The sequence below is a fragment of the Delphinapterus leucas genome, chromosome 20 (genome assembly GCF_059928025.1).
Source record: "Delphinapterus leucas isolate spDelLeu-1000000601 "Yukka" chromosome 20, BTC_Dleu_Yukka2, whole genome shotgun sequence".
NCBI classification, from domain to species: Eukaryota; Metazoa; Chordata; class Mammalia; order Artiodactyla; family Monodontidae; genus Delphinapterus; species Delphinapterus leucas.
Window position 1 is genome coordinate 814,061 of NC_143148.1, and position 26,058 is coordinate 840,118.

At 48.3% G+C, this 26,058-nt stretch overlaps 2 protein-coding genes across 2 annotated transcripts; one reads left to right on the plus strand and one right to left on the minus strand.

Moving 5' to 3' along the window:
- The first annotated feature begins 2,749 nt into the window (after positions 1-2,749).
- LOC111170033 (uncharacterized) lies at positions 2,750-24,347 on the plus strand. Its single transcript, XM_022564823.3, has 3 exons — positions 2,750-3,367; positions 5,550-5,676; positions 9,014-24,347. Exons 1-3 carry the CDS (start codon positions 3,269-3,271, stop codon positions 10,942-10,944), a joined length of 2,157 nt encoding a protein of 718 aa, XP_022420531.1. The 5' UTR covers positions 2,750-3,268; the 3' UTR covers positions 10,945-24,347.
- ZNF584 (zinc finger protein 584) lies at positions 14,966-22,345 on the minus strand. The gene is made up of 3 exons (XM_022564879.3): positions 21,995-22,345; positions 21,007-21,133; positions 14,966-16,078 (listed from the first exon to the last, which is right to left on the minus strand). The coding sequence occupies exons 1-3, from the start codon at positions 22,010-22,012 to the stop codon at positions 15,075-15,077; spliced, it is 1,149 nt and encodes a 382-aa protein (XP_022420587.1). The 5' UTR covers positions 22,013-22,345; the 3' UTR covers positions 14,966-15,074.
- Positions 24,348-26,058: the final 1,711 nt, after the last annotated feature.

The following is a 26,058-nucleotide window of genomic DNA, read 5'->3' on the forward strand; positions in this document are numbered from 1 at the left end:
CCTTCCTCAGAGGGACAAGTCAGACTCATGGAAGAACAGGTTTTCAAGAACTATTTAAGGATATGTGAAGGGGAGGCCAATGATGGAGGACCTGGCCATAAGAGGGGAGAAAGAGAGAGGCTGAGAGGCAAAGGACCAAGAGGGTTTAGCCAGGGGACAGGAAGTCAGGGTAAATTAGGATGGGGTGTCAGAAAGATAGAAAAGAGGCATGGGTACTCACATTGATGCCAGGGCAACAGAAGACACAGGTCAGGTACCAGGTAAGAGATCAGCCCACTGCCACAGGCCCTTCCACACCTGTCTTGCACTCACCAGGACTGGTCTTCCATGGGTCTCTCTGGTCATGAACTGATTCGAGCCACCCTGTCCACCAGCTAGGTCCCCTTTCGATGTTCAAGTTGGGTGACCGCACTGGGGTGGGTGGAGACAGTAATTCTTAAGGGAGATCAAGGCGTTTGTGAGAGGTCAGGCAGCCCCAGGTCAGGGGTGATTCATTCCATGACAGACCAAGGTGGATGAGGATTACTTATGCATCTGGGAGAACTGAACCTCACAAAATGAACACTCCGGGAAGGCCTCACTAGAAAAGCTCAGTGGCCCCTGAATCAATGACCATGTTAGTGCCCATAAAGCCAGTAAAGGCGCTGACAAGGGGCAGCTGGCAGGAAACTTCCACTGGAGGAGGTGTGATAGAGGGACCGAAAAGTCACAGATCCTGACTGGTTCATCAGACCAGAAAATAACCAAGAAATATATATATATATATAATATAACAAGAAAATAACCAAGAAAATAACCGGCTACTCCGGTTGTGGTATTTTTGACCTTGGACCACAGTTGTCAAGGTCCCAAGGCAAAAGGTGTTGGGGGTTGTTTATACTGTAGTCTGGGAGGAGAGGTAGCAGAACATTGGACAGAACTAGGGCCAGCAGCACCTCTCACGGGGAAACTGGCAGCCTGACCTGGTGAAGACAGCACCATATCGCAGCAGAAGCCCCACTGGGCCTCACTAAGGAGACCCACTTCTTCTGAAAGAAAGGCACACGACCTTGTCCTCAAAGGTCACTGGGTCCTGCAACAGCAGGCAAGGGGCACATGAATGTGTTCTAAGCATCGGGCACTGGACCTGACACGCCAGTCTCTGTCCTGCCACACACTTCCCCTTATGTCTCCCAAACCCTGTCCCCTGTCACACCTGCCCACCCTTTCGTATCTGAGAGCATGGGCCGTCCTCCTGGGTATGCACTCTCCCCATGTCCATTGGTGTTTGGACAATGCTTCTCTTTTTCTGCACCCACCTCATCTACTCAGCTATTGGTCCTTAGCCTGGACACCCCACACTCACCTCAAGGCCTATCTGTAACAACCTAAGAGTTTCCTTCCAAAATCCCATTCTCAGCATCTTCCCTGGTCCAGGCCATCAGTGCACTGCAGTCTGGACATCAGGAGGCCAAATCAAAATCCCCTATCTGTTCACGGGCACATGTGTCACCTCCACCTAGAGGCCTCCAGACAACTCAGTCTCTACCCGTACAAAACCCAACTGCTAATCTTCCCCCAAATGTACTCCTCCTGCCAACCTCCGATCTCCATCTCATTCTTCATCTGAACACTTACGGTAGTCCTTTACCCTCCACTACGTTCACTCTCCAGGTGTAACTGGAGGTCCCATCGACTCCACTTTGAAAGACGCATCCAGAATCTGAGTATCTCTCCCACCACTCCTGCTTCTATTCTGAGCAAGCCACCCAACATATACCTGCAGCAGCAACCTCATGAAGCTGCCTGCTTTCAGCCCCACCACAACCCCTCTCCCACAAGGCTGCTCAGTGTGTTTACGCGGGATCCACTGGGATAGTTTCAAAATCCTAACTCAGATCATAGCCATCCATCTTCTAATGAAAAATTTTTGTGGCTCCCAGCATCCTCAGCCCGTCAACAGAGTTAGGACTCCTATCCTCACGCTCTCGGTTACCCGCAACGGGGACTGGAAAACTTTCCTGAATGCTCAGGTCAGTCTCACCTCCAAGTCTTCGCACATGCACATTCCTCCGCCTGCACGCTCCACATTTTATCACACTGGATTCTGAAAGGCAGACCCCCGACCTGTGAACGTTCCACTGTCCTGAACACCCAGGCCTGAGGCTGAGTCAGGGACTTGGGGCACTGGGGTTCGGAGTCCAGCCAGGTGGAGGCCAGGAGACTCTACCTCATCCGTGCCTAGTCGATCGGCTCGCTTATCACGCCCGCAGTCCAGCTACATAATGGGTCAAGACCTCGGAATGGCTGGCTTTCGAGCCTGGGTCTTCTTCTCCGTAAAGCGGACACAACGCACAGGGCGACGACTCCGGGGTGGCCACGGACACAGACGGGCCTTGACGGAGGTATCCGCAGGGCACCCCGGCGCCAGGCGGTCCCCCGACAGCCGAGGACACACGAGCTCGGGGAGGCGGGACGTTCGCTGCGGTCATGGGGCGCACAAGGCACAGCGGGTGGACCACCCAGGCTCTCGTACCTACCCTACTCCCGTTTCCGCGGGCCCGGGGAGCCTCCTGGATGCTGTCCACAGCCCAGCAACTACGTCCCTCCACGAAGCGCCGACATAAAGGCGGGACAAAGAAGCAATGGTCCGACCCCGGAAGTCCCGCCCCCGCCGGCGCGGCCATTTCGGAAACGCCCCCTCACTTAGGTTATCATTGGTTCCTATCCTGGGCTCTCATTGGTCGACACTGTGTGCGGTCGCACGGCGAGGGTGTTTCTGGGTAATGTAGTTCGTGTCTCGTGAGACGTGACGCAACGTGCGTCCTTCCTGATCACCTAGGCAACGACTAGGCGGCACCGCGATTGGCTCCGGGAAAAGCGTCATAGTCAGCCGCGAGCCTTGAACCAGTGAAGGGTCAGGATTTGGGCGTTTTCGCGTGGGCCTCAGGGGGTGGGGCGGGACTTCCGGCGCGGCCATTGCAGTCTTCGTTTTGTGGCGGGTTGGGCTATGCGCAAACCGTCGCTGGGACGTGCGGCGAAGGGGGCCGGGGGGGGGGACGTGCTGGAACCGTCATCGCACCTTGGCAGTCACTTTTACCCTCGGCTGACGGCCCTTCTTTCCTGAGCCTCGGTTTTCCCGGAAGTGGAACGGACGCAGAGAGTCTCCGCGCCCCGCCTTCGTCCCACATTCCCGGGAGACAGCTCCTATATCATACTGGGGAAGACAAAGGCCTTGAGTGCGACCGTCAGCCTGCGGTCACTCCACCCAGTGGGTGTGGTGGTTCGGATGAGCCCGCTGGGCTCCTCCCGGTCGCCGCCTGGCAGGGCCCCGCCCAGCCCACAGGTTGTGACCGGGCCTGCAGCGTCGCAGATGGACCCGGCGCAGGTGAGTGGCGGGTGCGCAGGTCCTCACCCGCTGGGATCCCCCCCTCCTGTGCCTGGAGCCCGTTAGAGAATGGTCGTGTCCCGAATTCTTCACCTGCACATGAGTCTGGGGCCCTGAGAGTCACTTTCCCCTAGCATCCGGAGCCTAGGCCAGAGGTTAAATGGAGCGGATCACGTGGGATAAGGTCTGGAAAGGTGCCCCTAGCACAGGGATCAGCATGTGCCAGTTGCTTAGAGGTGAGTATAAGGTGGAAGTGTTCAGGGAAACCACAGGTCTCCATTTCGTCTGGTGGAAATAACGAGCAGGGGAACTGGAAGCAGGCCTGGAATAGCAGAGTGAGGTGCTGGGCCTGTTCGCAGTGTGATGCGAGTCACGGGAAGTGTAGAGCAGAGGAGGGAGGTGTTCTGACTCAGATCTTAACAAGCTCCCTCTGGATGCTGGGTGGAGAAGAGACTGGCAGGTGGGGTGCTGTTGCAGGCAGGAAGACCATTGAGGAGGAGACCGCAGTAGTCCAGGTGTGTGCTCTTTGTGGCTGGAGCAGAGAGGTGCCTGTGAGGTAGGAGAAGTGGTTGGCTCCTGGATGTGCTTTTTAAGTAGGACGGACTAGATTTCCTGATGTGTGGCAATGAGGTATCATGGTTGACCCTGATAGGTTTTCCGGATGTGGAAGGTGGTGCGAGGAGTAGATTTCAGAGGGAAGATAAAGAGTTGGGTTTTGGCCTTATTGTATTTGAAATGGCCCAGAGGGACTTCCCTGGTAGTCCAGTGGGTAAGACTCTGTGCTCCCAATGCAGGGGGCCCAGGTTCGATCCCTGGTCGGGAAACTAGATCCCACATGTGTGCCGCAACTAAGAGTCCTCATGCCGCAACTAAGAAGTCCGCATGCCACAACTAAGAGTCCAAATGCCACGATTAAAGATCCCGCATGCCGCAACTAAGACCCAGCACAGCCTAAATAAATAATAAATAAATATTAAAAAACAATGTCCCAGAGACTGCCAAATTGAGGTGCCAAGTGTGCTTTCTGCTGGGTCCAGGCTGGAGACATCTAAGGGGTGGAGGCTTGTGCTTAGACACTGTGTGCAGCTGTGAGCTGGGTACAAGATGATGACCAAGCCTCTGAGTAGAGTGTAGACTTGGGATGAAAAATGAAGCATGGAAGTAACTGAGGTAGGATAACAGAGGGGCCCGAGATTAGATTGTTTTACCTCTCTACAGCTCACCAGGTTTTTGTGGCTATCCTCCTTGGGTCCAGGGGTTTTTGTCAGGCTATTGGAGTAGCAGGGACATAAAGGGTCAGCCCAATCTAAGAGTTCCTAAGCCAAGAGTGGGGCCAGCGGGTCTGGGATTCGTGTATTAGGAAGGGCAAGGACAGCTATGACTGGTGAAGGGACAGCATGCACAAGGTCAGAGCTGGAAGAGAATAAGGGTGTTTGAGATCTTACTCATGGTTCTGGGGGGCAAGGTTGAAGCAGCAGAGCAAAGAAGGGAGGCATTAAATAGAGGGGTGAGGGCTGTCTCTGTCAGTGGGAAGTTTTGGCAATCAAGGGCAGTCCAAGGTTAGTATTGGATTTTGCTTGCCTTTGTCGGCAAGCTATGTACATAGTGGTATATGGGTACACTAGGGAGATGCTTGTGGTGTGGCCAGGGAGAGGGGCGATGGTATTGTGGGCTGTGGGGAGTGGAGATATGAGGAAGGTATGGTCCTATGTGTACAAGGTAAGGGAATGAGCCCTGGTACTAGAGGCTTAAGGAAGAAAACAGAGCCCAAATTTTCTTATATTTGGGAGGTGTGACCTGGAGGACACAAGGGAAATTGTCCAATGGGGGAAGTGGGCTGTGTGCCAACCTAGAGCTGAAACAGCATCCATCTATCCACCTTCCATTTGTTCCTCTTGTTTGGTTTGGTCTGGATACAGTGGCCAGTGGGAGTATGAGGAGAGAAGGACACCAGTGGTGCCAGCACCTGTTGTCTTCTCTGAGGTGAGGGCCTGGAGAGGGGGGTGAGCTGCAGGTAGGTGAGGGGAGGATGGACTGAGGGGGTCATGAGAAGAGGCGATGACAGTGGTAGATGTGGCAGAACTCTGAGTCACAGGTCAAGGGCCTGGATGTGCCCATTTGACTATTTGTTTGTTATTCACCCACCTATTGGCCCCCTGGCTTAGCTGTCTCATCATTGCAGAGTCTGGTGACCTTTGAGGATGTGGCCGTGCACTTTTCCAAGGAGGAGTGGGGGCTCCTTGATGCAGCCCAAAGGCAACTGTACCACAGTGTGATGCTGGAGAACTTGGAGCTCATGACCTCACTTGGTAAGGTCCTTATGCCCTGCCCAGCCTGGTGGCCAGCATCTGCCTTCTGCCTTCTCCCCACAGAAAGCTCTGTTCATCCCAAAGCTGGACCATGGACACTGCTTCCTTCCCAGGTTTCCTGTTGTAGGTGCTGTGAGTGCTGGGACTGAGCTGTATGCACTCGCCCTGTTTCTCCCTGAGCAGCCTGATGAGCAATCCTAATAGCTGTTAGGTCCCACAGAGGCCTTGTGGGAGAAGAGGTTGGGGATCAGGCATTCTGGTCTGCCTAAAGGATCCCACTGAGCTTGAGCAGTTCCTGGCAGGGTGACCCAGTGTGGGGCCATGCCTAGGTTCTGCCCCTTCTCCCAGAGACATTTTTTTTTAAATGGCTTTACTGATACATATCATAACATTCACCTTTTTTTTTCGGCTGTGTCGGGTTTTAGTTGAGGCAAGTGGGATCTTTGATGCAGAATGCAGGCTCTTTGTTGCAGTGCACACAGGCTTCTCTCTAGTTGTGGCACACAGGCTGCAGAGCACGTGGGCTCTGTAGTTTGTGGGACACGGGCTGCCTTGTTAAGGCTCACAGGCTCAGTAGTTGTGGCACACAGGCTTAGTTGCCCCGCAGCATGTGGGATCTTAGTTCCCTGACCAGGGATCAAACCTGTCTCACCTGCATTGGAAGGTGGATTCGTTACCACTGGACCACCAGAGAAGTCCCACGTTCAACTTTTTTTTTTTTTTTTGCGGTACGCGGGCCCCTCACCGCTGTGGCCTCTCCCGTTGTGGAACACAGGCTCCGGAGGCGCAGGCTCAGCGGCCATGGCTCACGGGTCCAGCCGCTCCGCGGCATGTGGGACCCTCCCGGACCGGGGCACGAACCTGTGTCCCCCCCATTGGCAGGCAGACTCCCAACCACTGCACCACCAGGGAAGCCCCAACGTTCACTTTTTTAATGTGTACAGTTTAGTGGTTTTTCATATGTTCTCATTGTATAAATATCACCATAGTCCATAAAACTCCTAGAAAAGAACATAGGCAGTATGTTCTCTGACATAAATCATACCAGTTTTCTTAAGTCAGTCTCCCAAGGCAATAGAAATAAAAACAAAAATAAAGAAATGGGACCTAATCAAACTTACAAGTTTCTGCACAGCAAACGAAACCATAAACAAAACAAAAAGACAACCTACGGACTGGGAGAAAATATTTGCAAATGATACAACTGACAAGGGTTTAATTTACAAAGTATACAGACAGTCCATACAATTCAGTAACAACAACAAAAAGTCCAGTTGAAAAATGGGCAGACACCTGCTGGGCCTGTGTGCCACAAATGCTAGGGCCTGCACACCTGGAGCCCATGCTCTGCAGCTGGAGAGGCCACTGCAACGAGAGGCCTGCATACCACAGCGAGGAGTGGCCCCACTTTGCTGTGGCCAGAGAGAAGGCCATGTGCAGTGGCAAGGACCCAGCACAGCCAAAAATAAAATAAATAAATTAAGAAAAAGAAAAAGAAAAATGGGCAGAAGACCTAAATAGACATTTCTCCAAAGAAGACATACAGATGGGCAATAGGCACATTAAAAGATGCTCATCATTACTAATTATTAGAGACGTGCAAATGAAAACTACAATGAGGTACCACCTCACACTGAGCAGGATGGCCATCATTAAAAAGTCTACAAATAACAGATGCTGGAGAGGGTGTAGAGAAAAGGGAACCCTCCTACGCTGTTGGGGGGAATGTAAATTGGTGCAGCCACTATGGAAAACAGTATGGAGGTTCCTTAAAACACTAAAAATAGAGTTGCCATATGATTCAACAATCCCATTCCTGAGCACATATCCAGAGAAAACTTGAAAAGATACGTGCACCCCAATGCTCACAGCAGCACTATTTACAATAGCCAAGGCATGGAGACAACCTAAATGTCCCTCAACAGATGGTAAAGAAGATGTGGTGTATATATACAATGGAATATTACTCAGCCTTATAAAAGAATGAAATAATGCCATTAGCAGCAACGTGGATGGACCAGAGATTATCATACTAAATGAAGTCATAAGGAGAAAGACAAGTACCATGTGAGATCTTATATGTGGAATCTAAAATACAACACATGAACATATCTATGAAGCAGAAACAGACTCACAGATACAGAGAACAGACTTGTGGTTGCCAAGGGTGGGAGTTGGAGGAGGGATGGATTGGGAGTTTGGGATTAGCAGATGCACCCTAGTACATACTGGATGGATAAACAAGGTCCTACTGTATAGAACAGGGAACTGTATTCAATATCCTGTGATAAACCATAATGCAAAAGAATATGAAAAAGAATTGTACATATATGTATAATTGAATCACTATGCTGTACAGCATAAATTAACACAACATACTTCAATTAAAATTTTTAAAAATTAGAGGTAATAAATATCACCATACTCTAATTTTAGAACATTTTCATTACCTAAAGAAAAACTTTGTAGCCTTTAGCAGTCACTCTACACCCCCCCTCATCCCTTCCTCCTGAGTCTTAGGCAACCACTAATCTACTTTATGACTATATAGATTTGCTTATTCTAGATATTTTATACAAATGGAATCATATAATATACATTTTTCTGTGACTGGCTTTCACTTAGCATAATGTTTTTGAGGTTCATCCATGTTGCAGCACATATCAGTAATATGTTGTTCATTTTTATGGCTGAATAATATTCCATTGTATCAATATACCAGTTTTTTTTATCCATTCATCAGATGATGGGCATTTGGCTTGTTTCCACTTTTCGACTGTTACAAAAATTACGGCTGTTATGAACGTTCATGTACAAGTTTTTGTGTAGATATGTTTCATTGCTCTCGGGTAGATACATAGCAGTGGAATTCACAAACTGTTTCCCAAACTAGCAGCACCATTTTACATTCCCACTGCAGTGTATGAGTGTTCTGAGTTCTCTACTTCCTCATAAACAACTTGTTACTATCTTTTTTCTTATAGCTATCCTGGTGGGGTGGTATCTCATTGTGGTTTGAGTTTGCATTTCTCTAATGACTAATGCTGTTGAGCATTTTTTCATGTACTTACTGGCCATTTGTGTATATTTATCTTTCTTTGAGAAATGTCTTTTCAAGTTCTTTGCCTCTGTGTCCATGCCTCTGGTAAGGCCCCTTTACTCTGTGGCTTGCTGGGCCCTGTCCTGCACAGTGAGCCTTTCACTCTTACTCTGGCCCCCTTGGCCTATCAACAAACCCTTGGGCCCATTTCCGTATGTGTCAGTCACACATTTCTAATGAAATCACCCTTTCCACTAAGTGGAACACTCAGTTAACCAGAAATTTCTCGGCTTTCAGGTTGTTGGCATGGAGTGGAAGATGAGGAGGTATGTTCCAAGCAGGATGCTTCTGTAGATGTGGTGTCACAGGTCAGGATTTTCAGTGCACATTCTTCTACCCAGAAGGCTGACAGTTGTGACATGTGTGACCCATTCTTGAAAGACATTTCGCACCTGGATGTACATCAAGGAACACATGCTGAGGAGACTCCCTACACATGTGTAGCACGTGGCAGAGAGTTTTGGTTTGGTGCAAACCTTCACCAGCATCAGAAGGAGTGCAGTGGAGAAAAGTCCTTCAAATGGAACGAGGACAGGGACTTGTTTGTGCAGAGCTCAATAGTCTGTCTATCAGAGAAGCCCTTTACATGTGGATTAGGTGGTAAGGATGTCTCAGACAGCCATGACCTCCTCCAGCACCCAAACACAGATGGCAGTGGGAAGCCACACAGCAGCACAAAGTGCAGGGAGGCCTTACCACACCCTTCCAGTCTTGGGCAGCTCCCAGAAGTCCATGCCTCACAGAAGCCCTTCAAGTGCAGTGACTGTGGAAAAGCCTTCCAGAAGAGTTCTGTCCTCCTCAACCACCTGAGAACTCACTCTGAAGAGATACCATTTAGATGCCTAAGAGTTGAAAATTCCTTAGAGGAGAAATTAACTCTTGTTAATGACCAAAAGTTTCACACTGGAGAAACATCTCACGTATGTAAGGAGTGTGGCAAGGCCTTTAGTCATCCGTCTAAGCTGAGGAAGCACCAGAAATTTCATACTGGAGTAAAATACTATGAGTGCAGTGACTGTGGGAAAACTTTCAGCCACAAACTCACACTTGTTCATCACCAGAGAATCCACACAGGAGAAAGGCCTTATGAATGCAGTGAATGTGGGAAAGCCTTCAATAACAGGTCACACCTCACTCGGCATGAGAAAGTTCACACTGGAGAAAGACCTTTTGAGTGCAGCAAATGTGGCAGAGCCTTCAGCCAAAGCTCCAATTTCCTTCGGCACCAGAAAGTCCACACCCAAGTAAGACCTTATGAGTGCAATCAGTGTAGCAAAGCCTTCAGCCGCAGCTCTGCTCTCATTCAGCACTGGAGGGTTCACACTGGAGAAAGGCCTTATGAGTGCAGTGAGTGTGGGCGAGCTTTTAACAATAACTCCAACCTTGCTCAGCATCAGAAGGTCCACACTGGAGAACGGCCTTTTGAATGCACTGAATGTGGAAGAGACTTCAACCAAAGCTCTCACCTCCTTCGACATCAGAAAGTTCACACTGGAGAACGGCCTTTTGGATGCAGTGAATGTGGGAAAGCCTTCAGCAATAGCTCCACCCTCATTCAGCACCAGAAAGTACATACTGGTCAAAGGCCTTATGAGTGCAGTGAATGTAGAAAAGCCTTCAGTCGCAACTCCAGCCTGATTCAGCACTGGAGAATTCACACTGGAGAAAGGCCTTACGAGTGCAACGAATGTGGGAAAGCCTTTGCTCACAGTTCCAGTCTCATTGAGCACTGGAGAGTTCACACAAGAGAAAGGCCTTATGAGTGTAGTGAATGTGGGAAATTCTTTAGCCAAAACTCCATTCTTATTAAACATCAGAAAGTTCACACTGGAGAAAGGCCTTATGAGTGCACTGAATGTGGGAAGTTCTTTAGCCGCAAGTCCAGCCTCATTTATCACTGGAGAGTTCACACTGGGGAAAGGCCTTATGAATGCAGTGAATGTGGGAGAGCCTTCAGCAATAACTCTCACCTGGTTCGTCACCAGAGAGTTCACACACAAGAAAGGCCCTATGAATGCAGCCAATGTGGGAAAGCCTTTAGTGAAAGATCCACACTTGTTCGACACCAGATAGTTCATACCAGAGAAAAGACTTATGAGTGTGGCCACTGTGGGAAAATCTTCAGCCGCCTCTGCAACCTTGCTCAGCATAAGAGGATTCATACCTGAGTGGAGCCTTGTAGAAATGATCTTCGTGAGAAAATCTTCAGCCACATCCAACTTTATGCAGCAGAATACCCACAAAGAAATTACCTAAGTGTGACTAATGTGGAAGAGCCTTCAGAAGCTACTCTGCCCTTTTTGAGCAGCTCAGGCAGCACTGTCTCGCCTCTGGAGCATAAACCTCTTTCTAGCTGTCTGGATCCAAATATTTGCAGCAGTCACCTACATATACATGGAGAGAACACATCCCTTTGCCTCCCTTCTCCTTTCCTGGAGGGTGTTGGGATTGTCCTAGGCTCACTGGAATGGCTTCATTCCCATTGCCTCTGAGAGGGTTAAGGAATGAACTGACCCCATGCCGGTTGAGAGATTAATTAATCAAGACACATGACAGTCCTAAATGTTAATATACCTAACAGTGCTTCAAGGTACATGAAGCAAAAACTGATAGAACTGCAAGGAGAAATAGACAAATCCACAATTATAGTTGGAGATGTCCACATCCATCCCAGATAATCGGTAAGGACAGAGAAGACGAACAACACTGCCAACCAACTTGACCTAATTGACATTTATAGAACATTCTGTCCAATAAAGGCAGAATACACATTCTTTTCACAGGCACATAGAACATTTACCAAAATGGAGCATCTTCTGGGCCACAAAACAAGGCCTGATAAATGGAAAAGAATTGAAATAATACAAAGTATGGACCCTGACTATGAGAGAATTCAATAAGAAGTCAAGAATAGTATGATGTGTGGAAAATCCTCACTTGGAAACTAAATAGCACACTTGTAAATAATCCATGGTCAAAGATGAAATCAAAAGAAAAATTAGAAAGTATTTTGAATGAAAATGAAAACAGAGGATATCACAACATATGGAATGTACCTAAAACAGTACCAAGGGAGAAATATTTGTGTGTGTGTCTCCATGTATACTAGTGAAATAAGAATAAGCCCTATGGAGTGTAAAAAAGAATCATTAAATGCTCAATTTTTTTAAAGTTACAACAAAAGAAGCAACCATGACAAATACAAGCCATAATAACTTCTTCCCTTCACTAAAAGGTAAAAGCCAATTGCAGAGGTCACCTGAGCCCCCAGGAGACAGAAATGCAGAACGTCAGGAGGGGCCTCATTGACACACTCGGGGCCCCTCCACAACCCTGCTCACAGTTGTCAGTTGTGTGGTTTCTTAAGGGATGTCTGTCTCCCCGTGTCTTAGTCCATTCCAACTGACAGAACAAAAATACCATAAACTGGGTGGCTAATAAATAATAGAAATTTCTCACAGTTCTGGAGGCTGGAAAATCCAAGATCACGGTGCCAGCAGATTTGGTGTCTGGTGAGGATCCTGGATAATAGCTGTCTTCTGTGTTTTCACACAGTGGAAGGAGAGAGGGAGTTCTCGGAGGGTCTCTTTTATGAGGGCACTAATCCCATTCATGAGGGTTCCTCCCCCATGACCTAATCATCTCCCAAAGGCCCCCACCTCCAAATACCAAACATTGAGGGTTAGGTTTTAACCTATGTATTTTGGGGGGACACAACATTCGGTCTACATCACCTACTAGAATGTCTGTTTCATGCAGGAGGGCCCCTATGGGTTTTGTCTCTGCTGGGTGAGTTCAGTCTCCAGAGCACAGCAGCAGTTTACACAGCCTGGGGTAGGTGTGTAAGCACTCAGGGAGTGCATGAAGGGGGATGTACTACTCTTTCCCTGTGCTCTCCTACCTTCTCCCTCCTGAGTCAGCTCTGATGACAGGGCTGTGGTCTGGGCCCAGCACAGTCCTTCAGAGCAGCCAAACATTCCCTGGAGTCCTTCTGTGTGCCAAGCTCTTGCCTGAGCTCTGTGGTAGATCCATTTCATCTCCATCTGATGTGCAGTACAGAGATTTAACGTGCAAACAGACTAAAGCAGCGTCATTGTAGGGTGGCTGGAGCTATGAAGGAAATGAAGCAGAGGTGACAAAAGTGATGGCTGCTACTGCAGATTGGTTGGGGAGAGCTGAGGAGGTGACTCCAGGGGAAGGGTATTCCAGCCAGAGGGAACCGCAGTGCAGAGGCCCCAGGCAGGAATGAACAATGAGGAGACCCAGTGGCCCATGAAGAGGAGAAGAAGGCCAAGAGGTCAGGAAACAGGTCATGCCGGCCCTTTTGGCTGGGGTGAGGAGTTTGGTTTAGTCTACCCTACCCCCACTTGTTTGTCATCTGAGCCCTACTCGGCTCAGCTGGACTCTACTCTGCTTCCACACAGACTGCCATGCCAGGGGCAGACAATTATTACCCACAGGGAGAAGGGCCTGAGCAGGCCTGGTGGTGGGCGTATGCCTTACGGTGTTGGAGAGACATTGAGCAGACTGGCCGAGAACTCCGTAGGGTCCTACCCCACGTGGCCACCACCCCTCCTGCCATCAGGGGGTGGGTGAGAGTAATCACTGAAGCTAAAGGAAGCAGCTGTTTCCAACCCCAACCCACAGTACTGGCTGAGCACCATGGCCCAAAGCCCCTCAAGTCCAGGGTTGGTGGCTCTCTCCCTAAACATACCTCCCAGCTAACATTTCCTTCTTGACATGAAGCATGATTTCTAGACCAGGGACACAGCTACAACCACATAACAACTTTCGCTGAACTGACATTTTATTTACCTTTTGAAAAAGTTTCCAAAATTTTAAACATAGATCTGGATCCATATGTTGATTCAACCACTTCTTTCCCTGGAGCCCTGGGAGAGCGGCAGCAAAAACAGCCAAAGCCATGGTGTGCAGAGACATCAGGAACACTAGCTGGGTCACAAAAGCCACATCCTAGGACTACAGGATCTTCTTTCAGTCCCAGGGTGATGGCCATGAGGTGAACATGCCCGGAAAGGCTCTGAGAATCCAAATAACCTGTAGATTATTTGCTGACAGTGACCTTAGACACAGGGAACAGGTTTGCAATTCCTGAGAAATTCTGCATGCCGCACCCTGTGAAACCATGGTTCCTGGAACATTTGTGGGTGCCTCTTTAGAACCAGCTCAAACCCTCTCGTTTACCAGATTCCCCACTCCACAGGACCTCACTCAGTGCTTCTGTGTCCACTTACTCTTTCCAACAGGCCCCTGTAGGACTTATGGCCAGTCTAGAACTTACCTCCACGTTCTCGATTTCAGGGGGCATGGCTTCTGAGCTGATTCTGGAAACAACTTCTTCTGACCAATGCTGGAGATTGCAGAACATTCCCTGGGAACAAGGAACCCAGGTGCTTGTCCCTAGTCACCCGGGGATCTTATACCAACCACCCCATTCTTCAGGTGAGCTCTGAATCCTCAAGTAAACCTGATATCCAGGCTGAAGATTTATCCACAAAGCCCTTCAATCTTTCCCTGGAGGTCTCAGGCACAAGTGCAAGTTAGGCCAACCTTGACTGGAGCTGTCCTCTGCCATCCTGCTGGCCCCACTGAGGCAGACAAAAGTCAGGGACCCCCACAGAAACCGTTCCCTCTATCCATGAGCCCAATTTTGTTCTCAATCCTTCCACACACAGATCCCAAAGATTAAGGGTGGTTTAAACAAAAAGGCCTAAAGATTACCAGACATTCCAGAGCAGTGTGAGCCAGTTCCAGGGTTGGATAAATGCATGACAGGGACCAAATGTAGTGTCAACAGTGTCCATGAAAATGGTTAACCTTCCCTGGAAGGCCCCAGCAGACACTGCTCAGCTGCTCTTGGCAAGAACTAGGTCATGTCCACACCTAAACCAGTTGGAGGGGGAGAGAATAAGACCCATTATGGGCTCCACCACTCATGATTCTCTCCTTTATCAAGTGGGGAACACAGAGGTCAGCTTCCCTGAGCACACACAGTGACTGATGCTTACCACGGGGACCTGCCAGGTGGTAGAAGTGGGATGGCTTCTGTCACAGTAACTGGCAGTGACTCAACACTGCCAACAGCCTGGGCAGGTGAGAGTGCAACACAGCTCCTGAACGCTTCCCATGTACCTGGCACCAGCCCAGTGTGGGTGCTGGGGTGTGACATGTTTAGCTTTCAAATGGCTACTCTCCTCAATCTCCTTTCTGGAGTGAGACCTTTCATGTTGAACAAGGTGCCAGCCATGTCTAAAGGTTTTCCCACATCCCCGTCCTCCTATGGCCTTTCTCCAGTGTGGACTTTCTTGTGCTGAAGGAGGGTAGAACTATGTTTAAAGGCTTTCCCACATTCTGTACATTCATAAGCCCTCTCTTCAGTGTGGAACTGCTGGTGCCGATTTCGGTAGGACCTGGTAGTGAAGGTTTTCCCACACAGGCTGCACTCGTAGGGACGTTCTCCAGTGTGGACTTTCCAGTGCTGATACAGCCCAGAGCGGGTCACGTAAGTTTTCCCACATTCACTGCACTCATAGGGCCTCTCTCCAGTGTGAACTCTCTGGTGAAGAATGAAGCTATGGTTGTATTTGAAGAATCTCCCACATTCCCTGCACTCATAGGGCCTTTCTCCAATGTGAACTTTCCGGTGCCGAATGAGGGTAGACAGAACGCTGAAGGACTTCCCACACTCGCTGCACTGGTAAGGCCTCTCTCCAGTGTGAATTCTCTGGTGCAGAACAAGTGCGTCTTTGCGGTTGAAGGTTTTCCCGCACTCACCACACTTGAAAGGTTTTATGCCAGTATGAACCTTCTGGTGCTTCCTCAGTTTAGATGGGTAACTGAAGGCCTTCCCACACTCACTACACACATGGGATGTTTCTCCAGTGTGAGTTTTTCGGTGATGAACCAGGGTTGAGCTCTCCATGGGGGCATTTCCACCTGCTGGGCACCTGAAGGGTCTCTCTTTGGCGTGAGTGATCAGGTGGTCAAGGAGCGCAAAGGCCTTCAGGAAGGCTTGCCCGCAGTCGCTGCATTTGAAGGGCTTCTGTGTGGCGTGGGCTCCCTGCCATTGCTGGCGAGTGGAGCTGGGTGGGAAGGCCTTGCGCTCGGTGCTTCTGCGTGGTGTCCCCTCTCTGTGGGTGGCCTGGGGCTGGAGGAAGCCTAAGGCGGCAGGGATGTCCTTCCCAGACACCCTGCACAGAAAGGGGTTCTCTGACAGGCGGACTCTGTGGCTCTTCACCTGCTCGGGAGGGGCTTCCTCATCCCGCAGTCTACACAGAAAACCTGAGACAGAAGAGTCAGTCACTGAGAGCTGGCTTAGACGGAAGAGGCACCTTCATCATCAGTGCATGTCGGACACACCCATAAAGGAGTCCACAGAATTGCCAGGAGGTTGCAAGGAAAGGTCTGGATGAGAAAGGGCTGGCCCAGTGGAACAGGGCTCTGCCAGAGCCCAGAATAGGGGAGACCTCAACAGGGACCAGGACACAAAGATGGGAACAGTGCAGGGAAGGGATTCAGGGCCTCTAAGTCACTCCTGTGCAAAGGGTATCGGCAGGGCCTTAGCTACTGGAGACAGCAAGCACTGTGAAGAGGCTGTGTCTACTCCAATGAAAACATGACTGTGACACAGTAGCTGGTGCTCAAGTATTACTGAAGGATATGTACGCACCTCAAATCACACACACAGGAGGTCACAGTTGACAGTTCTGCACTGGCACAGAGGAGAGGAAATGACAAGACACAGAGGCCAGAGAGGTGGGTCATCCAGAGCCATGGTAGAGATAGCAAGACCACACAGTGAGTCCACAAGAGGGGAGAGGAAAGGTGGGAATAAGGTGTGGTCACTGGCCCCAGCACCAAAATGCCAGTGTACTCAGATACCCGTTACTGAAACCAAGGCACCCCCTAGCCCCATTCACCAAGACCAGGACCCGTCCTGGCCTCTGCTCTGCTGACCACAGTCATATCCACCATGTTGGGCACCCAGGGCTCTTCCTCACCCTTCATTTGGGCCACCTCACCCTTCATAGGGACCTCAAAGGTGCAAAGCCTAGGAGGTAGAAAGGTAATAAGATACCAGCCCAAATCAAGGCTGACCCATCCCTACACGTACCACAGGAAGCTCATGTCACCATGGCAACCAGCTAGGAAACCAAGTATTAGAACATGAACCTCTTCTGTACATTTAAAAAAAAAAATTGTCAGAGAAGCAATTGTAATGTTCATTTTTTAAAATTTATTTTTTAAGTTGAAATATAGTTGATTTACAATGTTGTATTAGTTTCCGGTGTTCAGCAAAGTGATTCAGTTATATAAATATACACATATATTCTTTTCCATTATAGATTATTATAAGATACTGAATATAGCTCCCTGTGCTATACAGTAGATCCTTGTTGGAACCTCTTCTGTTTAAAAATTTGTTAAGAAGGTAGATCTCATGGTTTATTTGCTTTACCACAATTTTTAAAAAAAGACCCTCCTGTGAAGCAAAACTGACATAACTAAAGAAAGAAACAGACAAACAATAATATTTAGAGACTTCAATTTCTAACTTTCATATATGGATAGAACAACTAGGCAGAAAATGAACACGGATATAACACATGAATAACACTAAAAATCAACTAGACCTCCAAGACATCTATAGAACATGCCACCTAACAACAGCAGAATACATATTCTCCTCCATTCTCACATGCACATGGAACATTCTCCAGAATAGACCATTTGCTAGGATATAAAACAAGACTCAGTAGACTTCAGACAATTGAAATCATACAAAGAATGTTCTCTAACTACAAAGGAATTAAAACAGAAATCAGGGCTTCCCTGGTGGCGCAGTGGTTGAGAGTCCGCCTGCCGATGCAGGGGACATGGGTTTGTGCCCCGGTCCGGGAAGATCCCACATGCCGCAGAGCGGCTGGGCCCGTGAGCCAAGATCCCACATGCCACGGAGCGGCTGGGCCCGTGAGCCATGGCCGCTGAGCCTGCGCATCCGGGGCCTGTGCTCCGCAATGGGAGAGGCCACAACAGTGAGAGGCCCGCATACCGCAAAAAAAACCAAAAAAAACCCAGAAATCAACAACAGAAAGAAATTTGGGAAACTCACAAAGTTTTAAAAATTCGTTCCCATTATGGTTTATTACAGGATATTGAATATAGTTCCCTGTGCTATACAATAGGACCTTGTTGTTTATCCATTCTATATATAATAGTTTGCATCTGCTAGTCACAAACTCCCAATCCATCCTTCCCCTGCCCTCCGCTTTCCCTTGGCAACCACAAGTCTATTCTCTATGTCAGTGAGTCTGGGAAACTCACAAATTTATGGAATTTAAATTAAGTACTCCTAAATAACCACAAGGAAAGTTACAAAACATTTTGAGACGAAAGAAAAAGAGAACACAACATACCAAAAGTTATCAGGAAAAGTATTGCTTAGAGGGAAAATTACAGAAACATCTCTGAGCTGTCTTATTCACAACACTTCTGACACCACACGCATGGGGGCTTTCCCACACCATTTCTCCAGCTCTCTGACACCAACTGGGTGTTCAAGGATTCAATCCAATTCTGACACCAACTACCTGGAATTAGCATCAGATCCCACAGGTTATGGACGCAGTCCCACAAGACTGCCCCCACTTCAGACATCAACGGATAGTCCCAGGGCTCCTGTACTTTCTGACCAACTGACTATAAATCTGGGATTCTCACAATTATTGATTCCTCCTCAGGTTCAATAATTTGTTAGAACAGATCAGAGAACTCGGGAAAAGAGTTTGCTTACTATTACCAATTTATTTTAAAGGATACAACTAAGGAAGAGCCCAATGGAAGAGATGAAAAGGCCAAGGTATGCCAGGGGTGGGGATTGAGGACATAGGGGGTAAGAAGTGTCCATGCCCTTGTGGCACCATTCTCCCAGCATCTTGCTGTGTTCACTAACCCAGAAACTCTCCGAACTGGTCATTTAGGAGTTTTTATGGATGTTTTATCACATAGCCATGACTGATTACATCACTGGCCATTGATGACTGGCCCAATCTCCAGCCCTTTTCCCTTCCCCAAAGGTCAGGGTAGCGAGGTGGAGAGAAGGGGTTGGGAGTAGCTGAACACCCAATCTTACAATCATGCCTTGGTCTTTCTGGTGACCATCCCCCATCCTGAAACCATCTAGGGGTTCCCAGCCACCGTCAACCCATTAGCATACAAAAGACTCTCTTATCACTCCAGAGATTCCAAAGGTTTTAGGAGCTGCATGCCAAGGAACTGGGAACAAAGACAAAGTATATATTTCTTATGTCACAACACACATATTAAAAAAAGATCTCTATATGTGTAACTGAATCACTTTGTTGTACCCCTGGAACATTGTAAATCAACTACACTTCAATTAAAAAGAAATTTAAAAAATTTTAAAAAGAATCTTCAATATCCTAACTTTATACTTCAAGGAACAACAACAACAAAAAGCAACCCAAAACTAGAAGAAGGAAGGCAATAAAAAAGAGCAGAGATAAACTGACTGAAGAAGAAACAGAACAGCTGAACAGACTTAAAAACAAAAAACTTCCCTTACAGGAAAAAAAAAAACCTAGGCCGAGATGGCTTCACAGTTTAATAATAACACAGGAATAAGAATTAACACCAGGGGACTTCCTGGTGGTCCAGTGGTTAAGAATCCACCTTCCAATGCAGGGGACTCGGGTTGGATCCCTCGTTGGGGAACTAAGATGCCACATGCAGGGCATCTAAGCCCAGGTGCCACAACTACAGAGCCCACATGCAGCAACTACTGAGCCCATGTGCCACAACTAGAAAGCAGCTCACGTGCCGCAACAAAAGATCCCGTGTGCCACAACTAAGACCCGACGCACCCCAAAATAAATAAATAAATTTTTTTTTAAAGAAAAGAATTAACACCAATATTTCACAAACTGTGCCAGAAAAAGAAGAGAAGGGTACATTTCCCAACATCCACTGAAGCCAAAATTATCCTCATACTCAATACAAATAAAGACATAACCAGAAAAGAAAACTACACCATTGATAACTCTTATGAATACAGAAAATCAATTACTGTAATATACCACATTAACAGAATAAAGGACAAAAATCACATGGTCATTTCAATAGACATGGAAAAGCACTGCACAAAATCTAACGACTTTTCTCTATAAATGCCCTCAACAAACAAGAGAAGGGAACTTCCTCACCTGAAAAGGGCATATGCAACAAACCTACGGCTAACATCATACTTAGTGAAAGACTGAACGCTTTTCCCATAAGATCTGGAACAAGACAAGGATGTCTACTCTTACAACTTATATTCAATAAAGTACTGAGGTTCTAGCCAACCAAGTCAGTTAAGCAAAGAAAGAAGTAAAAATATCTCACAGATGACATGACATTATATATAGAGAAAATACCAAGGAATCCACCGAAAAGAATAACCATTAGAACAAATAAATGAGTTTAGCAAGGTTGCAGGATACAAGATCAGTATACAAAAATCAATTATATTTCTATACACTAGCAATGTACAATCTAAAATAAAGAAAGTAATTCCACTTAAAAGAGCATTAAAATGAATAAAATATTTAGAAATAAATTTAGCCTTGTAAACTAAAAACACTTTAAAAAATTACAGAGCTAAATAAACAGAAAGACAACCATGTTCATGGATTGAAATACATTAAGGTGGCAATCCTGGGAATTCCCTGGCGGTCCAGTGGTTAGGACTCCACGCTTTCACTGCCGAGGGTGCGGGTTCAACCCCTGGTCGGGTAACTAAGATCCCACAAGCCACTCAACGCGACAAAAAAAAAAAACGGCAATCCTGCCCAAATTGATCTACTGATTTAAATTCATGGCTCACACCTGGCCCAGAAAGGCCCCTATAAAACTTCTTTTGGAGGAAGAAGGCCAAAATCAGAACAGAGAGGGCCCACAGCTTCAGCAAAGTCACGAAGCCAGAAAGAGGAAGAGCTGGATAGGATTTGTTAGGCAAACTGTAGACATCTGAACCCCAAGCCTTACTCCAGGAGCCTGTAGGGCAACAGGTGTTGAGGCTGCCAACAGGGCTGCTCAGAGAGAGGCAGGGGAAGAGCACACAGCCTCTGTGGGCTTTAAGATACACAGAACTTCCCGTGGATTAAAGGCAGAGGTGGTCAGTTTGCTGAGGGAAAGTGTGAGAGACTTACCCAGTGAGCCAATGAGTGCAAAGTTCTCCAGCATAACATCACGGTACAGGCTCCTCTGGGTCAAATTAAGGATCCCCCACTCCTCTCGGGAGAAATACACAGCCACATCCTCAAAGGTCACAGGGGCCTGTAATGATGAATTCAACTGAGCCTTAGGGTCAATAGTGGGCAGAAAGCCAACTAAAATATGAACAGAGAAACACATCCATGCCCTTGACCTGTCTCAAGGTCCTGCCACATCTCTCACTGACATCATCTTTCCCTTTGAGCCCGCACCCCTCACATACCCTCATACCTCCTTCCTCCTAACACCTCGATCTCAAGGCCCCCAGTACCATTGGTGCCTCTCCCTTCATGCTGCTACTAAATTCTGCATCCAGCCCACAACAACAGGCTGGTGACCAGAGAGATGCCATCTATGTACCCCGCCAAGCACTCAGGCCCCACCCTATTTCCTGCCAGCCAATTCTCTCCGTGTCCCAGAGGTCACCTTTCATAAGGAAAAAAGACTATGTTCTCCTCTCTCTCTTAGGCCTGAGTACATCATCCAAGGGCCCTCCAGTCTGTCCTGCATGCAGACACATAACTGTACCGCAGCATGGTACAACTCCACACCCTCACCACAGCCTCGCCAGTCCACCCCACTGGCAACTCCCGCGTTCCACTGTGCACAGTGGTGTGTGTCTCCAGTGCGCTACCACAGAGAGCATCTTCAATCCCATCCTGCCTCGTCCACCCCACACCTCCCATGGCCCACAGCCAAGGACAACCCCCAGCTCTGCACAGAGGACCTACTCATCCTTCAACCCTCAGCCGCCGGGATCCACACACGGAGCTCCGAGACCCCCAGCCCTCCTCTTCTCTATTTCTGCATAGACTGTTCCTTCACCTGTCATAGCCTTCCTCACCTGTCACGGGCTCATTCAGAGTCCGGACCCGCTGGGTGGGGATCCGGGTGGTGAGAGCCTGGGGCGCACCTCCCACTCACCTGAGCCTCATCTGCCATTGGAACCTGTGGGCGGAGAGTTTCAGCGGACGCAGCTGAGAACCGCACCCGCCACCCCGCCCAGCGCACTGGAGCCTCCGGCCGACCGAGGAAAATGTGCCCGAGGACTGGGAGCAGCCTCGGGACGTTCTCAGGGTACGACAGCGAGTCTCAGGAAAAGCAAGTCATGCCCGGGGGTCACGGAGCAAGCAAAGGCGTGGCGAGGGTCCCTGCGGTTCTTTCAGCCGGGATAGTCTCTGCGGTGCGAGCGCTGCCCTCAAAAGTGCTCGCACCGACCACCAGCGGTGGCAAAACGAGTACCACAGGGAAACGCCGGAAGTCCCGCCCCGCCCCGCCCGTGCGCCTCCGTTAAGTCTGCGCCCGCGTTACCCGCGACCTCGTTCGGGGCGGGCGCGAACTACGTTTCCCATAAGTGACGTCGCAGACTGCGTCCGTACCGACGTAGCCAATGACAGCCCAGGAGAGGGGCGTTTCCGGGAGAGCCTCGTGGGCGGGGCAGGGACTTCCAGTGTCGTCTTTAGTTCCTTTGGACCCGCGCCGGGGCGGAGGGAAAGGGCTGCGGCAGCGGGGCGTGGCGTCCAGGAGGCTCCGCGGGCCCGCGGCCAGCGGAGCGGGCGAGCTGCGAGAGTCGGGGAGGTCCCACCACGCCCTGTACCCGCGGTGACCGAGCCGAGGTGACCCCGGCCGTAGAGAGGTGCAACTGAAATGCACTCATTTCAAGTGCAAAGTTTGATGAGGTTGGAAAAATAAATACACCCATTAATTAGATTCGAGTCACTCTCTGGAGTTATCTCCTTAGCCCAATACAGCTTTGTCCCACCCACCTCCATTATGCTGTTATTGGCAAATATATTTGTTTGTTATAGGCCAAACAGTACAATTATACTGGTTTTATACAGTTGCTTTTAAAATAAGAAATATGAATTTACGCTTTCTTTTATACACATGTCAATCATTACAGTATCATACAGAATAGTTTTGCTGCATGAAAAATCCCCTCTGCTCCATCTATTTACCCCTCTATCCCCCTGAGTCCCTGGCAATCACTATTTTACTGTCTCTATAGTCTGGCCTTTCCCAGAAAGTCATAAAGTTGGAATCATACAGTATGTACCTTTTTCAGACTGACTTTTTGACTTAGGAATACACATTTAAGGTTCCTCCATGCCTTTTTGTGGCTAGATAGCTCAGTTCTTTTTATTGCTAAATAATATTCCATTGTATGAATGTACCAGTTTCTTTATTCATTTACCTATCGAAAGGCATCTCAGTTTGATTCCAGTTCTAAGCAATTATGAATAAACCTGTTATAAACATTCCTGTTCTAGTGTCTGTATGGACAAGTTTTCAACACATTTATATAAATACCTAGGAGTGTGACTGATGGATCATATGCTAGGACTGTATTTAAGTTTGTATGAAACTGCCAATTGTCTTCCTAAGTGGTTATATCATTTTGCATTCTCACCAGCAGTGAGTGAGAGTTCTGGTTCCTTCTGTTGTCAGTATTTTGGATTTTAGCCATTCTAATAGGTATGTAGTGATACTGTTTAAATTTGCAATTCCTTAAAGACATATGATGTTGAGAGTATTTTCATCTGCTTATCTGTGCCATCTGTGTATCTTCTTTGGTGAGGTGTCTGTTCAGATCTTTTGCTTTTTTTTTTGGCCATGCCACGTGGCATACGGGATCTTAGTTCCCCTACCAGGGATCGAACCCACGCCCCCTGCAGTGGAAGTGCAGAGTCTTAACCACTGGACCGCCAAGGAAGTCCGCATTATCCTTTTAAAACTGGCTTCGTATTCTTGAATTTTAAAAGGCTTTGTTTATTTGTGGGGTTTTTTTTTTGGTACATTTTGGATAAAAGTCCTTTATCAGATTTATGTTTTGCAAATATTTTCCCCTAGTCTATGGCTTGTCTTTTCATTCTCTTTCATGGTATCTTTCACAGAGCAGAACTTTTAATTTTAGATAAGTCCAACTGAATTTTTTTCTTCATGGATCATGCTTTTTGTGTTCTATCCAAAAGTCATCTCAATGCCAAACTCAAAGTCACCTAGATTTTTTTTCCCATGTTATCTTCTAGAAGTTGTACAGTTGTACACATTTAACTCTATGATTATTATTTTTTTTTTTTGCGGTACGCGGGCCTCTCACTGTTGTGGCCTCTCCCATTGCGGAGCACAGGCTCCGGACGCGCAGGCTCAGCGGCCATGGCTCAAGGGCCCAGCCGCTCCGCGGCATGTGGGATCTTCCCGGACCGGGGCACGAACCCGTGTCCCCTGCATCGGCAGGCGGACTCTCAACCACTGTGCCACCAGGGAAGCGCCAAGGATTATTTCTTAATGCTCAGCTAAGTGTGAGTCTTTAAGACTGAACCACACGTTAAAAAAAAAAAGGCACTAAAAGCACACTGAATCAAGATGAATGGGAAACCATCCTAATAAACACATTTTAGATTAAAAAAAAAAGACTGGACTACATGTGTCACAGGGGTGGTCTTCTGGGTGGAAGGACCTCCCTTGAGGACTTGTGACACTCTTACAGAAACACCCTGCTTGAAAGATGCCTCCTCATCCCGCACTCCAAGTCAACAACGGGAAAGCCAAGAAATGCTGGCAAAAGTGCATCTTGACTTTGATAGGAGAGGACAGCCCCATCACACATGTGTGTCTGACACCCAGAATATGTCCATTGAGGAGCTTGAGTCAGGTTAATGGGCTACTGTGCAAGATCACAGAGTGGAAGATTCCTCATGAAGGGCAAGGAGACAGGGATGAAGTACAGAAGATGGAGAGTCTGCTTGGAGGAAGACTCTCAAACACACTCCTCTGTAAATGGGTTTCATCTGTGAACATTGTGTAGAAGGATGTGTTCGGGCCCAGGAAAATCCAACTGTAACTGAGTAGCTGGTGTTCAAGGACTATTCAAGCATATGTGCGCACCTCATGATACACTAAGTGAAGGCTGACTCGGAGAGCACTGCAGAAGGAGCAGTGAAGAGTGAAGGAGCACTGCAGAGAGGAGCAGATAAGAGGCAGAGGACAGAGAACAGAGAGGTGGGAAACAGGCAGGGGAGGAAGTCAGACTAGAAATGGCAATCCTGGGAGTTCCCTGTTGGTCCAGTGGTTATGACTCTGCGCTTCCAATGCTGGGGGCCTGGGTTCGATCCCTGGTCGGGGAACTAAGATCCTGCAAGCCGTGTGGCATGGCCAAAAAAACAAAAAAAGAAAAAAGAAATGGCAAGAGGGTGGAATGTCCAGAAAGGGGAAGGAACAATAGGCGTATTCATTTCTTAGGCTGCCATAACAAAGGACCAGGAACTGGGTGAGTTAAAACAACAGACAGGTCTTCCCTGGTGGCTCAGTGGTTAAGAATCCGCCTGCCAATGCAGGGGACACAGGTTCGAGCCCTGGTCCGGGAAGATCTCACATGCCACGGAGCAGCTAAGCCCGTGTGCCACAACTACTGAGCCTGTGCTCTAGAGCCCGAGAGCCACAACTACTGAGCCTGCGTGCCACAACTACTGAAGGCCACCCGCACACTGCAATGAAGATTAGCCCCCGCTCGCCGCAACTACAGAAAGCCCATGTGCAGCCACGAAGACCCAATGCAGCCAATAGATAAATAAATAAACAAACAAAACAAAAAAATCCAGACGTTTATTGTCTGACAGTTGTGGGGGCTAGAAGTCCAGAATCAAGGTGTCAGCAGGATCACGTGCCTTCATAGTGTCCAGAGGAGAATCTGTTCCTTGCCCCTTCCATCTCCTGGTGGCTGCCAGCCTTCCTTGGCTTGTGGCCACATTACTCCAATCTCTGCCTCCGTCGTCACATCTCTTTCTCTGTCTCCTCTGTCTCCCTCTTGAAGGGTACCTGTGATTACACTGAGGGCCTACCCAAAGAATCCAGGATAATCTCCCCATTTTAAGATCCTCTATCACATCTGCAGTTTCTTCAGCCATATAAGGTAAGTAACATTCACGCATTCTAGGGATAAGGACATGGATATTTTGGGGGCCATTATTCTTCCCACTACAGAGCCC